The sequence below is a fragment of the Lasiosphaeria miniovina genome (genome assembly GCF_030549165.1).
Source record: "Lasiosphaeria miniovina strain SMH2392-1A chromosome Unknown B0T26scaffold_2, whole genome shotgun sequence".
NCBI classification, from domain to species: domain Eukaryota; kingdom Fungi; phylum Ascomycota; class Sordariomycetes; order Sordariales; family Lasiosphaeriaceae; genus Lasiosphaeria; species Lasiosphaeria miniovina.
The window spans coordinates 2,146,959-2,162,311 of record NW_026848221.1 but is presented as its reverse complement, the minus strand read 5'-3'; the positions used below and the strand labels follow the sequence as shown (position 1 = coordinate 2,162,311).

The following is a 15,353-nucleotide window of genomic DNA, read 5'->3' as shown; positions in this document are numbered from 1 at the left end:
AGCAACGACACCGTAGGTAGCCTCAATCCAAGTTGACACATCATGTCTCCGAAGAACCATCACCATATTTGATCTCTCCAAAACCGCTTGGGTTGAGATCTAGATGAATGTCTTGACTTTCCTTTCGACAGCTTACCAAATTCCCCTGCCGCAAATCATTTCGTCATGACATCGACATATCTTGCACTCTTTCTGGGCTTCTTGGCTCCTACCTTGCGAGGTCCTGCAGCGCCCAGAAGATCATCTATGCTGCTCGAATGGCTTAGACTTGTGGTCGGCCGGCTTGGCGGCCCGCTGCCAGTACTGGTATTGGAGCTGGACCGCATCATGGTTGGAGGTGCCAGAGGAGGGGCCATGAGGTTGGCCTCAGAGGCAGAAGAGTTTAGACCCGATGGTGGCGGGGTCATGGTGGATCGGGGCGGTCCCATCGGGGGAGCGCTAGCACGTCCAGTATCGGGAGCGGACGTGGGACCCGGAACACCCATGGGTGGGGCGGGACTCGAGGAAGCAGAGCGAGGTCCTCCTCTTGGCGGTGGAGCGGTTGCTTTCTTCGTCACATTATCCTCTGGGCCTGCATTCTTATTGACCCACCGCTTCTGGTCGGGGTCATAGTAGAATGAGTTGGCCTCTCCTAGCTTGGCTCGGATAGGCTTGTTAGAAGCAGGGTCGTGGCTTTCCTTCTTCGCAGCGCCTCCGCTACCAAACCAAGTTGTGAAACCCCATCCCTTCTTAGCCTGTTTTGCTTCGGCAGCTCGTTTGGCTGGGTGAACGTCAGCATGTGATGCATTTCGTGCAAATGAAATGGGATATACTGACTATCTTCCTCTGCGGCTTTGCGGAATAGTTCCGCATTTTCCCGATCCTTATCCGCTTTGCTCTTTTCGGCAGGTCTTGGAACCGGGAAGTCATCCTCGTCGTCGTACATGATGCCCTTTTTCTTGGGGGTTTTCTTCGTCTCCTCGCTTGAATCTCCATCATCGTTCGTTGGCTGAGATTCGGGCTCATATGATGGCGGTTCATAGCCGTATGGCTGGAACGATGGGGCCTCAAAGGAACCATTGTTCGCTGTATCGACTTCGGCGGCCTTATCCACAGGAGCCGTGTACGGAGTGAACGAAGGCGGCTCGTATCCATAAGAGGGGGGCTGGTAGCCATTGCTAACAGCTTGTTGACCGTCCGCCCCTGAGCTCTGGTTATTTGCCGCAGAAGCCATTCCGTTCACATGAGGGCCCGAGTAGCCATGGGGCTCATAGGCGGATGCCACCGAAGTGGGCTGATTCGACTGCTGCGATTGCTCATGCTTGTCTGGCTGAGAGATTGGGGTGTGCGGCAAATCCTGCGGCAGGCCCACGCCACCGGAGTGAAAAGGGGTGTAGTTCTGCGTAGACGAAGATGTCGTGTTTGGGCTATAAGGATCCGAGTATCCAGACTGCAAGTCTGAGGACTGACGAAATATCTCAGACGAGCTTCTGTTCAGCTCACTCGAGGTACGCTCCATAGATGATCGAGGCGCATATGTTGAACTTGGCGCATAAGGCGCAGGTGACTGAGCTACTCCTGGCGCATAACGTGATGCAGCTCTCGTGGGAGGAGCCGATGCTATCATAGGAACAGGGATGTTTGGAAGGGGGGTTGACAAGGGGTAACTGGGGATTGCGGCACCGAAGTTGTCCAGGTTATTTGCCGATGGCGGCCGACTTATTGTAGGGGTACCTCCGGCGATGCGCGCAAAGGGCCCGGATTCGCCATTATCTTTCGGCGATCCCGGGCCTGAGCTATCGTTTTCGTCCCCAGCAACGAATTTGTTGAACCGGTTCCACATCGAGTCTGATACCTTGTTCATGCTCGGCTTCGGGATCCAAGAGTTGGACTCCTCCTTGGGGGCCTGCCTCAGCCGTATCATGAGGTCCTCTACGGCTGCTTCAAGAATGATGTGGTGATACGGCGATCTTCTAGTCTGCGCTGTGATTGCAGCAGAGATCGCCTCACAGTATTGCAGTGCCTTGTCTCGCATTCCATACTCGGCCAGAGCAAACGCATGCTGCAGCTTGTATGCAGCTAAATGAGGGTTCGTCACCGCCACATTTGAGCCGCCGGCAAGGCTTTGACCGTACTCATAGACCTCGCTAAGAAGCAGAGGCTCAATTTCTTTCGCAAATTGTTCGGCCTGCTTCCTATGGTCAGATCCGACAAGAACAAAATCAGATTTCGGGTCGTCAAGCCCGCCGAAGACAGTATGTTTCCGGGCGAACATGAAGCATATATGAGCCGCTTCCGCCCTGCCATAGCTGGAGAGTAGGGACCCGAGCGAATTAATCGCTCGCGAATCATCAGCGCTCCTGTTGCCGAGAATGAGCCCGAGAGTCTCGCGCCATTTATCGAGCCCTTCAACGGCATCTTTGGAAGTCCCAAGAGCGGCATCTTTCACCACGAGCTGGAGCCCGGCCCGGGCATGAACTGGGACCAACTGGTCAACGCTCTCTTCATGGTTGCCGGAGAGCACTTCGTACAAAGTAGCCAAGGATTCGTTGTTGTGGCCAGGAGAGTTGACTTCCTTTTTCACAAATTCTTGGGCTACTTTCTTGTAGAGATCGGGTTCAAGTGCGTTGGCGAGAAGCAGCGCGTGACCCCACAAACGCATATCCACTGCCATCCAGACAGCCTTCTCACAGTCGCCATCCAGAAGATGTCTCCGGATTTGCTCTACTGTCGATGGATCAACATCATCGGATAGCATCGTATTTGTAACTGGATCGTTGAAGCCACGCGAACCGGCTCCGGCCGTGTAGAGGGACGGAGCGCCGGGCGTCTCAAGGTCCGGTGTAAGGATATCCCGAACAGCCTTATCGATTGTTGGGTTCCCTTCCAACAACCCGTCGTGCTCGATAAACAGACGAAGAATTTTCCACAGAAGCACACGTTCCATGGCCCGTTTATCATCGTGTGACAAATGGGTCTGAGCGACAAGGGAATTGGGCAGGCCACGCTCCAAGGTTTCGATGCCGGTGGTCAACCAAGAAATTGTTTCCTTCTTTTTCGATTTCCCTTTGAGTGGGCCTGGGAACTTGGAGAGACGTTCTTCCATAGGCTGCAAATCCTTGGCATTTTGTACATTCACAGTCCCTGGACTGCGAAGAATCATGGGAGAGCTCTGATTCATGCCATACCGCGGAACGTCTTTCGGAAACATTGTGACAATAGTCCCGCCCACACCCCATGAGATCAGGGGTGCCCCTCGCCACCTCTGAAGCACGTCATTTTCCCGACCATCAGTAGGGGTAACCAAGCTGAGGTTCTGCGAAAAGCTACGAGGGCGAGAAGCGGAAGCAAGGGGAGCGGAAGTTTGGAGGGGCGGGACGGCTGTTGCATACGTTGTCGTACGCGAGAAACCAGAATCGTGAACTGAGGAAGGGCGCGGGATTGGATCTACAGGCCTTCCATCGCGATTTCCGTATAACGCCCCAGGAGACTGTGTTTGAGACCGTGGCGGAGGTACAAAGTCGTGCGATCCGGCAGCCGCGCTGTGACTTGATGTTGCCCGCTTCGGAGGTGACAATGAGGACTGTCCAGTAAAAGATGTTGGCGGGGGCGTCCGCCTCAAGCGCTGCGGCGACTGGCTAAACCTCGACTCGGGCGGCGAGGCCGGCTGAGGGGGCGGTACATATCCTGGGGCAGCTGACTGAGCTGGGGCTAGACCTTCTTCCTCCTCCACCTCTCGAGTTGGGGGTAAGGATGGCACTCTCTGAAGGCGTGAGTCGTACATAGAACTGCTACTTCGTCTCTCGGCCGGACCGCTTTCAGCGTGATGACTCGGGGCATGGGATCTTGATCTCTCATGAGATATCTCAAAGTGCGCTAATGGGCTCGAAGTACGAGGCTGATGAGGTAGGATTGGGGGCGCCGTTACTGGGTGCGCTGGAGGCGGACCACCGCTTGGTAGGCGTGCGCTTGGTAGAGCAGGAGAGTATCGGCTTGGTCCGGGTGGGGGGACAGAGCCATTGGTAGGAGGCGCAGGTGAGTAACGGTTCGGTGCGGTAGGGGGAACCGCAGGACTAAGGCCAATATTTGAGGACAGCGAAGCGTAAGGATTGGCAAGTGGTGGTGCTACCAGCTTAGGAATATCTGCTGCTGCAAAGGGAGCCGCCGACTGTTGTACTTGGGGTGTTGCTGGCTGGAGATTCATGGGAGGTGCGCCTGGCTGGAGTGGTGCTCCGTATGGACTGGTCAGTGATGGTGATGGTAGACTTTTGTTGCTTTGGCGGGATGTAGGGCGTGGTTTTGTTGTCATAGGCAGCTCCTCAAAAAAGTGCTCTTTAGACCTGAGATCTGATAAAGACGGCTTGTTCGCGGCTGGAGGTAATCTAGATGAGGCAATGACACCTGCGTGCGGAAGCCCCGAGCCGGGGGTAGTTGGAGGAGGCGGGTGGGATTGCAAGCTCGCACTCCTGGGTGGTGCGGGGGGCGCCTGTAAAGAGGCGCTTGGTGCAGTACTTCTTTGCAAGTTGTGCATACTCGCACGCTTCTTGGGTACGACAACATCCATTGGAAGATCATACGGCGAGGTGTATCCACCCGTGGCCTTGACGAAGCTTTGCGCTTTCGTTTCCCGGAGCGGCGGACGAGGAGGGGCGCCATATCCATATCCTGTAGATGGCGGGACCGAAGACGGCGTTGGAAAGGGAGACGCGGAAAGAGGGTGAATCGCAGGGGCCACCGTCGGTGGAAGGTAGGGATTTCTCGGCACAGGGGGTAGCGCCGGCGATGCCGCAGCCGGAATATAGGGGTTTACTGGCGGTGCGGCGGAGCCGAGAAGTTGACTTGGGGGTAAATACCGGCCATTCAACGGTCTGACGTCTGCGGCGGAGGGTGTTGTAGGGGCAACGATGGGCTCCGCCACCGGTTGAATTTCCGAATCATCGAGGAAACCCTCGTCATCACTGTCGAAAAATGCTGCAGAGTCCAACTCTTTTGTCTCGGTCTCGGTAGCATCATCCAGTAAAAGCTCGTCTTCCTCGTCGCCAGCAAACATTTCCTGCCATTTTGCAGCGAGCTCTTCTACATCTGCAGGTTTCAAGTCGTCATCATTTTTACTCACGACATCCGCGTCTGGGGTGTTCTCGGTAATTGCCTGATTTGTGGAAACCTCGGTGATAGCCACGCCATTCTCTCCGGACTCGTGCAAAGGGGAGCCGTTCGGTGTTGGCAAACCAATATCGAGAGTGCCCAAGACCTGCATCGTCGACTTGCGTTCCAGGGCCGGCGGAAACTCGTCGCTTAGCTCTGCAGCCTTTTCATTGCGAACCTGGCTGAAAAAGTCGTCTTCTTCGGCGGCGATGTCATCTCCAAAGAAATCTTTTTCGCCTTGGCCAGCATCGTTGTTCGGCACAACATCACTAGTAGAGGATATAAGTGGCAAGCCTTCCTCAAAGCGCGCTTCCAGTGCCTCTGTCGTTCCGGCCAAGTTGCCTCCTATATATTGATGGTTGACATTGCTACTGTGTTCTTGGTCGTCCTCGGTAAAGCTATTATAAGAGTTCTCGAAGCTCTCGCGGGCCTCTTCTCGGGCCGCCTCCAAAACAACTTCTTCTGCCTGGTTGTGAGAAAGAGGCTCGTCAAGCTCGAGCTCTCCTCCTTCTTGGCGCTTGCTAGCAGAGGCAGCCGGGAAAGAGTTGGACCGGTTGTTCGGAGGCATAAACTTGAACGGATCCGTCCCAACTCGGGGAAGATTCCACTCAGGGTCATCGTCGTCGTTCCAGCTGACTTCGTGAGATACAGTTCGCGTAAATGATATTGTGCTGATGTGTTTTGAAGCCGTGCTAGATTTAGGCACTCCCTCATCCTCGGTCTCGCCGGAGGAGTCGGCACGCCCGGAGATGGCAGCTGGTGCATCTGGCGCCTCGTTTGCGTCCTGTATCCAGCTGTCGCCAGTGCCGTAATCTGGGAACCAGGCATCAGGGCCGATGCTTTTGTTGTGAACCTCGTCGCCCGCATCACTTGCTGCGAATGACCTTTCGTCCTGGTGCACAAATATGGCACTTGTAAGACTCGACGGGACGTCTTTCGGGGGGTTCCGAGGCAGATCGGCAAGCGAATTAGGCATCATTGCCGGATGCCATGATGCATTTGGCGCATCGGAGAACATGGTTGACTGATTAGAGGACGCGCTGCTGTCGAGAGCAGCAGCGTGACGCGTGAGTACGCGACGCAAGAGAAATAGAAGTACTAAAATGAGGTTGGCAGTTAGCAATCGGATGGCGGGTATTTGCAGGTGGCTGTCGCCGAGGATGGGGGGCGAAATCGCGTCGCCGAGGCCTTCGCGAACGGACCTAGGTAGAGGCATGGGGGGAGCAAACGCGTACTAATACAAGACAGGCTACCTAGTAGGCGAGGTAAAGAGGAAACTTTCAACAGCTGGTCATGTGGAGGACCAATCTGACTCCTCCCAATGCAGACGCCAAAGTGAAAGCTGTCAAAGACTGATGATGATGCAGATGCAGACCAAAAAAGGAACGGAACCAACTTCTGCCAAAAGCCGCGGGCGCGGGCACAGCAGCAATCCGGACAGGGGCAGGCACTGACCAAAATGGAAAAGCTGTCCTCACCTGCGATCCATGCTCCCTCAGCAGCCAGGTTTAGTTTCGGCAGCTTGTTGGCCAGCGGAGTGGCGCTCAGCAGGATGTTGGAGTTAACGAGATACTTTACTGGGTTGCCGATTACGCTTTTCCAATGATGCCCTGCCAGCCACAATAATACATAAGCAAGGTTCCCCCTAACAGACAAAGCCAGATCTTGCCCCCAGTCATGCGCTAATGTCGGTCGCTGCGGCGCTGGCAGACCCCTGATTGAAGGCGGCGCACGCAGCGAGGTCTTGCGTAATACGTAACTTCGTAATAGCATAGCCTTGATGCTCACATGTGAAGCTAGCTTCTTTACTTTGTTCTCGCCAGAACGACTCCTGGCAACTCCCCCGAGCCCGTTATCTTTGGACGACTGCACGTCTTACACCGGCCGACTAGATTAGCTCTTGTCATGCGAGCGCCGTCTTAATACGCACTTGGCAGAGGATGGGAAGACGGAAGACCGGGAAGAAGGAGTGGCATTGCATTGCGCGGCTTCTTACGTCTTTTACGCTTCCGCTGTAAGAACCGCTACGAACACAGCAGGCGCGACCACGATTTGAGGGCCTGCACCCGACGCCAGAAACTTTAAACTCGAGCCAGTCGAGACAGCCCAGCCCAGCCCAGCCCAGCGTAGCCCAGCGCCTTCAGGAGAGCTTCTCCCTTCGATGTCCAATGCCTCCTTCAAACTCGTACCACCAAGCCGAGCCTCCAGATTCGCCCGTTGATGAATCCGACTCGGACCTCGAGATAGATCTCGAAGAGCTCGACCCTCACACATTGCCAGGCCACGAGCAAGCTGGCAGCAGGAGTCTCTTGCCCCAGGCACAAGCCCGTGGCGCCGCCGAACAACGAGCTCCCAGGATAGCGCTGCGCACCCTTCGCATGGGTGGTTTACGCCGCGGGGCCAAACGCAACGGATATGGCGAGCTGGGTCGCAGCCGTGACGGCGGCGACGAGGATGCCGAGGCGCTGTTGAGGGATGGCGACGCACACGATCCCCGCTACTCGGACGGCAGCGCAAGGGCCGGCGACGACGCGCCTCTCCTCATCCAGCATGGGGACGAGAGGACGAGCACAGGCAAACGTCGCCGGTCCTTCACCGGCGACAGCCTCCGCAACCTCAGCCTCAGACGGCTCCCTGCCTTCGTATTCGGGGCGGCTGCGGACCAGGGCTACGACAACAACGAGGAGCTCGAGAGGGAAGACGACCCCTCGTCGTCCAGACAAGTGGCCGTCGGCTCGTCCCAATCAACGCGATTCCCGCCCAACATCATCTCCAATGCCAAATATACGGCTTGGGGCTTTCTACCAATAACCTTATACAACGAGTTTTCATTTTTCTTCAATATGTATTTTCTTCTCGTAGCCCTCTCCCAGGCAATACCGGCTCTGAGGATCGGCTATCTTACCACATACATCGCTCCGCTGGCATTTGTGCTAGTCATCACGCTGGGAAAGGAAGCTTTCGACGATATTGGGAGGCGGAGACGAGACAACGAAGCTAACTCTGAAGAATACACTGTTGTCAAATTTGAGGAACCCGAACGGAATCTCGGCAGCAGCCGGCCAATGAAGAAACTGAAGTCTGCGCACGCACGCAAGGGATCCAAGCGCTTCATTCCCGAGAGAGACAGGCTGTCTGACATCCAGGAGGAGGAGGAGCAGACCGAAGGTCAAGGGGCTAGAAAAGGGCCATCGTCTTACGTTTCCGAAATCAGCAAAAAGTCTCGCGATCTCAAAGTCGGCGATGTTCTTAAACTCACCAAAGGGCATCGTGTGCCCGCCGACGTCATTATTCTCAAGTGTTTTTCTCACGAGTCGTCTGTGCACAAAACCCATGATGAATCGATAGCTGAAGACGCAGCACTCCTGCTGGATCACGCCGATGAACCTGGCCAAGGCAGCTCTGATACCGCTGGTGCTACTGATGCGACTGACCAAGGTGCTGCTGAAGGCAGTGCGACAGGAGAAACATTCATTCGCACCGATCAGCTTGATGGCGAGACTGACTGGAAGCTGCGGCTTGCTTCTCCCTTGTCACAGAACTTGGCTACCGAGGAGTTGGTGCGTCTTCGCGTCACAGCCGGCAGACCCGACAGGAAGGTGAACGAGTTCGCCGGCACGTTGGAACTACTACCTTCGCGACAGGACGCTATAAACAGCGCCGCCGACCCCCATGATGACGGCAGTCCCTCAAAAGCTGCACCCCTATCAATAGACAATACCGCATGGGCAAATACGGTCATCGCTTCACAAGCTACAACTCTCGCTGTGATTATCTATACCGGACCCCAAACACGCTCGGCATTGTCCACATCCCCGTCTCGGTCAAAGACAGGCTTGCTAGAGTACGAGATAAACTCGCTCACAAAAATCCTCTGTTTTCTCACCCTGGCCATCTCCATCATTCTAGTTGCGTTAGAAGGATTCGGCAACACCCAAGACAACGTATGGTATGTGAAGATCATGAGGTTCTTGGTCTTATTCTCCACGATCGTTCCCATCAGTTTGCGTGTCAACTTGGATATGGGGAAGAGCGTGTACTCCTGGTTCATCCAAAGAGATCCGGGGATCCCGGGCGCCGTAGTCCGGACCAGCACCATCCCCGAGGACCTGGGCCGGATTGAATACTTGCTCAGCGACAAGACGGGAACCTTGACCCAAAATGAAATGGAGATGAAGAAGATACACGTTGGCACCGTCTCGTATGCCAACGACGCCATGGACGAGGTCGCGGCGTATGTGAAGCAGGGTTTCCACATCGCAACGTCGGCGGACAGCTCATCCAACCCGACGCTTGCAACACCGTCGTCGTCGTATTCTGCTGCCGCCAGCGCTGGAGCTACCAGGACCCGTCGAGAAATTGGATCCCGTGTCCGCGATGTGGTCCTTGCCCTGGCCCTCTGCCACAACGTAACGCCAACGGCTGAAGAGATAGATGGCCATGTTGAAAATTCGTATCAAGCGAGCTCGCCAGATGAAATTGCCATAGTTCGATGGTCCGAGTCTGTTGGCTTGCGGTTGGCACACCGCGACCGCAAAGGGATGGTTCTCGAATCCCCCGAGACTGGTCGTCCCGTGGTAAAAGTACGCATTCTAGACATTTTCCCCTTCACGTCGGAGGGCAAGCGCATGGGAATCGTAGTTCAGTTCCTCGACAAGCTACATCCCGGAGCTCCCAACCTTGAGAATGGCGAGATCTGGTTTTATCAAAAGGGCGCAGATACTGTGATGGGGTCTATCGTCTCGGCCAACGACTGGCTTGACGAGGAGACAGCCAACATGGCCCGCGAGGGGCTTCGGACCCTTGTTGTAGGGAGGAAGCGCCTGTCGGTAAAGGAGTACCAAGAGTTCTCCGCCAAGTATCGCGACGCATCTCTTGCCATCAACAGCCGAGATGCGGGGATGCAGGCCGTTGTGTCTCAGTATCTCGAGCGTGACCTGGAACTTCTTGGCGTCACCGGTGTCGAAGACAAGCTGCAAAAGGATGTCAAACCCTCGCTCGAGCTGCTTCGTAACGCCGGCATTAAAATATGGATGCTGACGGGCGACAAGGTGGAGACTGCACGGTGTGTTGCAGTGAGCTCCAAGCTGGTGGCGAGGGGTCAGTATATTCACGAAATCTCCAAACTCAGACGGAAGGATGCCGCCCAGGAGGGGTTGGACTTTCTGAGGAGCAAGACGGATTCTTGTCTGTTGATCGACGGCGAGAGTCTTAGCCTGTTCTTGACCCACTTCAGACGCGAATTCATTTCGGTGGCCGTCCTCCTGCCAACAGTGGTAGCCTGCCGGTGCTCGCCAACCCAAAAGGCAGAGGTTGCCAGGCTAATCAAGGAGTACACCAAGAAACGCGTCTGCTGCATCGGCGACGGCGGGAATGATGTCTCGATGATCCAGGCGGCCGATGTTGGTGTCGGTATAGTCGGCAAGGAAGGACGCCAGGCCAGTCTCGCGGCCGACTTCTCCATCGAGCAATTCCACCACTTGACCAAGCTGCTGGTATGGCACGGCCGGAACAGCTACAAACGCAGTGCCAAGCTCGCACAGTTTGTGATTCACCGTGGCTTGATCATTGCTGTGTGCCAGACAATGTACAGCATCGCTCTTAACTTCAGGCCAGAGGGACTATACAAGGTTCGTTTGTTTTAAAATATTCCGAGAGGCATGTTTTTACTGACTCGATCCCAATAGGATTGGCTCATGGTTGGCTACGCGACAGTCTATACTGCAGCCCCCGTGCTGTCTCTTGTCCTAGACAAAGACGTCGATGAAAACCTGACGAATCTGTACCCGGAGCTTTACAAAGAGTTGACGGAAGGCCGGTCGCTATCGTACCGCACCTTCTTCGTCTGGGTCTTTGTCTCCATCTACCAAGGCTGCCTGATCCAAGGTCTGTCGCAGGTGCTAACCGAGGTCGATGGGCCGAGGATGGTGGCCGTCAGTTACACGGTGCTCGTGCTCAACGAGCTGCTCATGGTGGCCATTGAGATCACGACGTGGCACTGGGTTATGGTCGTGTCCATCGTCGGCACTTTCCTAATGTTTGTCGGGTCCATACCGTTCCTGGGCGGCTACTTTGACCTGGAGTTTATCCTCACCATGTAAGTCTCGATCCCGTCGTCTGGCTTGGCGAGCACCAACTGCGACTTTTGCTGACCAATATGACATCAACAGAGGCTTTCTTTGGCGCGTTGTGGCCATCGGGGCCATTTCCTTGATTCCAACCTACGCGGGGAAGCTCATCCAGCGAACGATGAAGCCCCCTTCGTACCGGAAGGTCCAGGGCATTTAATGTCTGAAAAGAAAAGGGAAGAAGGGGCCTTCGGCTATGCGGTCTTTCAAGACAAAATTCATGTATTAATAAATGGGACAAGGTGGGCCGGCCTCTCTGCTGCATCGGGATAGCGTTGGCGAAGGGGAGAATACTTAATACCTATCTTGTCTTTTTTCGTTATTTCGAAAGCTCGTTCGGTTAGAACACCTTGGATGTGAATACAATCCAAATGGGGGGCTTCTTATAACTATTTAGTCTTTGTGAGCGTTTACATCCCTTGGGCGTTGAACGTTCTACCAAATTGGTCTTGGATGTTACCGCTACGTCTTGTTTTGATCGTGAATGAAATGCTCAAGTGGGGAGGCGAAAGACTATGGTTTCTACTGGTATTCTTCTCGGCAAGAATGATAACTTTACATCCGCGGCCTTCTATCATCATACAGCATGTCCGCGTCTAACCCATATTCCAGTCTTCTATATACCCCTGGTATCTATCCATACGCTCTATCCTAAAGGTTCGGTGTATGGCACAAGAACTAAACGACGTACATACGTGTATCCGCCACTCCTTTATCCTCCTAGCTGTACTCCTGCCAACTAAAACCTAGGTAAATCCAGGGCGGGGTATAATAAGCTAATTCCTGACTGCATAATACAGCCAGACAGACATACCATTACTATGATACAACACTTGTAGTGGCAATGTCTACCCTAGAGCTTGAGCACAAGCCAGTCGCTCCACTGGCCGGGGCGCCACCGCCGCTCGAGGTCGCCGACCACGCCTCCGACGGGCCCCTGCAGCTCCTTGCCGCCTGCCCACACTTTTGCGCCGGCGTACGCTGCCACGAAGCCGTCCGGCCCGGACACCAGGAGCAGGTTCTTACTGCCCCCCGGGCATGCGCATGCGTATTGGGCGGCGCTACCGCTATCGTCGTTGGGCCCTGTCCCTGCGAGGAGCCGTGTCGAGTGGTAGTGGCAGTCTTCGGACGACAGGAAACGCGGAGGGAGCTGCTGCTGCTGCTGCTGTTTAGTTAATGTGGTGGGGGCGGTGGCGGTAGTGGTTGGTGATACGGCCGAGGCAATGGCGCGCGCGGAGATGAAGGTTCCCTCGTCGTCGACGACGCAGGCGTATTCGAGCCCGCCGCCGTGCTGTTGCTGTTTTTGTTTTACCGCGGCACTGGATAGGTATGCTATGACGGGGTTTTTGTTTTTGTTGTCGCCGGCGGGAGACGTGACAGAGGAGTCGTCGCAGCCGATGCAGTCTGCGCGGTGGCGGTTGGCCCAGATGATAGAGACGGACGGACATGGCACTGGCACTGACTCGTAGGTGGTAGTGGTGGTAGTTGATGCCGGCGTAGGAGATAGAAGGAGGGCCCGAACGGCCTGGAGTGCCGGGGCAATTCCGGTGCCTCCGGCGAGGAACACGACGCGCTGGTTGCCGTTGCCGGCGCCGAGGCGGGCGCCCAGGTCAAAGCCCAGGTGCGGCCCGCGGAGCTCGACCGTGTCGCCGAGCCCGAGGCGGCTCAAGTATGTCGACACCTCGCCGCCGGGCATGGCGCGGACGAGGAAGCGCAGGCGGCCGCGGGCCAAGTCGTCGGCCTCGCCGTCGCCGCCGTCGCCGTCTTGGACCAGCGGCGGCGGCAGCGGGGTGTACTCGCGCGCGACCTGCAGCTGTGGCTGCTTGATCTCGACGGACCAGAGGCCGTGGCGCCAGGCGCGCTCGAGGACGGCGCGGTGCGGGTTGGCTTCGCCGAGGGATCGTGGCAGGCGCAGAAAGCCGGCGCTGCCATCCCTGTAGCTGCTGTACTTGGGCTCGACGGTGATGATGAAGCTCGTCGGAGACACTTGCTCGCGGGCGACGATGGTGAAGGGCACAAAGGAGCGCCCGTTGAGGGCGTTGCCGACGCGCCAGTGCAGCAGACCCTCGTCGTTGTCGATGAAGACCAGGTATATGGCCCCTATCACGACAACGGTGGCGGCGAGTCTGGTGAAGAGTCGGCCTCTTTTGGCTCTACTCGCCCCCCCCGAGCGGGCTGTCTGGGCACTGTGAGACGCATTTCTTGCCTCTGTTGTCCATGAAAAAGCCCGCACTGCTGTGCATTTCGGAGACAGGTGCAATACCCTTCGGGCAGTTGACAGGCGGGTGAGGCTTGGATGTGGGCGTAAAGAGGGTGTATGGCCATCTGGTCGTGATATGGATGAGCATTTGGAGACGGACCGGGAGGGTGCGAGCTTGCACCTCACGCTTGTCCCTTCAGCAGCTCTTGTGGGCCACCGAGCCAAAGCAAAAATGGAATTTCGAGCCATCTTAACATGTTGACCGCCGGCGAACACGTACCCTCCGCCACTCTCCCCGTCTAAGCGCGAGAATATGGTAATGCAGAAGCGCGGAGAAAAGAGATGGGTTTGAGAGGGAACGAGCTAGGATCGATACAGGGGCACTCGGATTTTTGGCGGTTGGCGGCAGGGTAGTGGGTTTAGCTCTACAATACGACTAAGCATTTAATGGGCAGCCCCTGACCCATTTCTCCTGAGAACACTTTCTATATACAATAAATCAAATAGAAATGCTTGCAAAGAGTAGAATACATATATTCTGAATAAATCCAAGTTCCCTCCCAGAGAGCAAAACGCCAAGAAAAAAAACCTACAAGAAAATCTACAGCCGCAAAATCTCGCCGCCCTGCTTGATCCCCCCTCTAAAGAGCTCCTTGATGACAGTGCCCTTGAGCATCGTTTCGGCCACAATGCCCTGGACATGGCGCGGTTCGACCCTGCCGTACCAAATGCCGTGTCCGGCTAAGGGATGCGCCTCTCCGCCGGCAGCCTTGAGGCGGGGCGGCAAGTAGATGATGATATTGCCGGCAAACTTGTGCCCGCCAATATGGCTGATGAGGCCTATGCGGGCCGAGACCGATGCGCCCACAGTTGTCGCCGGCGACGGCAGCAGCGAGGCCGCGGCGGGCACGGTAGCCTCGACGGGGCCCGAGAGGACGTCGATGCCGGCGTCGGGGAGGCGGGCGGCGAACTCGTCGCGCAGCAGGGGCCCGAAGACGCCGCAGCGCTGGTCGCGGTCGCCGTGGCCGCACACGAGCACCAGGATGTCGTTGACTTCGCGCACGCCCCACAGCAGGCTCTGGTAGGCCGGCTTGCGCAGCAGGCGGTCCCGGTGGATGGGCGACAGGTTCTGGTGCGCCGGGTGCAGCTTCTCCGGCAGTAGGTAGCCCTTGACCAGTGCCTTGACGCTGTCGAACGATACGCGCGGTAGGAACGGCACGTACTTGAAGTCGGGCAGCAGGTACGCCGACGTCGTCTGCAGCTCTAGCGGCGGATATGGCGCGGACGACGGGAACGACGAGTTGAGCACCGAGATGTTGTGGAAGGGCTGGTCATGGCATGAGTATTTTTATTGTTTTTGTGAATTGCTTTGGGATTTCTTGTTGCTGGTGGTTGGGACTTACATCGCTAAATGTGCCGCCCCGGCCTACAAGCTCCCGGAGGTCGGCGGCCAGGTTGTCGCCGCTGTTGGCCTCCTCGATGCGCGACGGCCAGTCGTTCTGGCCAGTGCACACGAGTACGTGCTGCGCATAGTTTGAGATGAGTCCGTTCAGCGGCGTCTTGTGGTCGATCTCGAGGCCCTCGGGCATGGCAGGCGTCGCGGTGCATGAACATGTCGGCTCAGGGCAGCTCGCTGTAATGGGGAACGCGGGCGGCGCCTCTGTCGCTAACGACCGGGACCGGCGGAATGCGGCAGGCCTTGCGCACGCTTGTCCCCGGCGTGCGAGCCATCTCAACAACATGTCTTGTACCTAGGGAGGTCTGCTCAAGGGTCTAGCTAAGAGCTGCATAGTTTGGGAGAGAGAGACAGTTCGGCGTGGGCGTCTCTGTGAATTAATAAGTAACCTGGCTATCGTTTTCTGGCGATGCGATGGTGCTAGGAGATCTCGGTGTTAGTGACC

The 15,353-nt window shown here is 56.3% G+C and overlaps 4 protein-coding genes across 4 annotated transcripts; 1 reads left to right on the top strand and 3 right to left on the bottom strand.

The window, feature by feature from the left end:
• Nucleotides 1-155: 155 nt before the first annotated feature.
• B0T26DRAFT_637422 (Sec23-binding domain of Sec16-domain-containing protein) lies at nt 156-6,142 on the bottom strand (the record flags this gene model as incomplete). The annotated part of the gene is made up of 2 exons (XM_060436925.1): nt 156-760; nt 817-6,142. The coding sequence occupies 2 exons, from the start codon at nt 6,140-6,142 to the stop codon at nt 156-158; spliced, it is 5,931 nt and encodes a 1,976-aa protein (XP_060300209.1).
• Nucleotides 6,143-6,854: 712 nt separating this feature from the next.
• B0T26DRAFT_694244 (uncharacterized protein) lies at nt 6,855-11,742 on the top strand. The gene is made up of 3 exons (XM_060441230.1): nt 6,855-10,754; nt 10,812-11,221; nt 11,295-11,742. Exons 1-3 carry the CDS (start codon nt 7,293-7,295, stop codon nt 11,410-11,412), a joined length of 3,990 nt encoding a protein of 1,329 aa, XP_060300208.1. The 5' UTR covers nt 6,855-7,292; the 3' UTR covers nt 11,413-11,742.
• Nucleotides 11,743-12,974, bottom strand: B0T26DRAFT_694242 (uncharacterized protein). Its single transcript, XM_060441229.1, has one exon. The coding sequence runs from the start codon at nt 12,946-12,948 to the stop codon at nt 12,106-12,108; it is 843 nt and encodes a 280-aa protein (XP_060300207.1). The 5' UTR covers nt 12,949-12,974; the 3' UTR covers nt 11,743-12,105.
• An 843-nt stretch (nt 12,975-13,817) lies between these two features.
• On the bottom strand, nt 13,818-15,330 carry B0T26DRAFT_694240 (Sucrase/ferredoxin-like-domain-containing protein). Its single transcript, XM_060441228.1, has 2 exons — nt 14,856-15,330; nt 13,818-14,779 (listed from the first exon to the last, which is right to left on the bottom strand). Exons 1-2 carry the CDS (start codon nt 15,192-15,194, stop codon nt 14,054-14,056), a joined length of 1,065 nt encoding a protein of 354 aa, XP_060300206.1. The 5' UTR covers nt 15,195-15,330; the 3' UTR covers nt 13,818-14,053.
• Nucleotides 15,331-15,353: the final 23 nt, after the last annotated feature.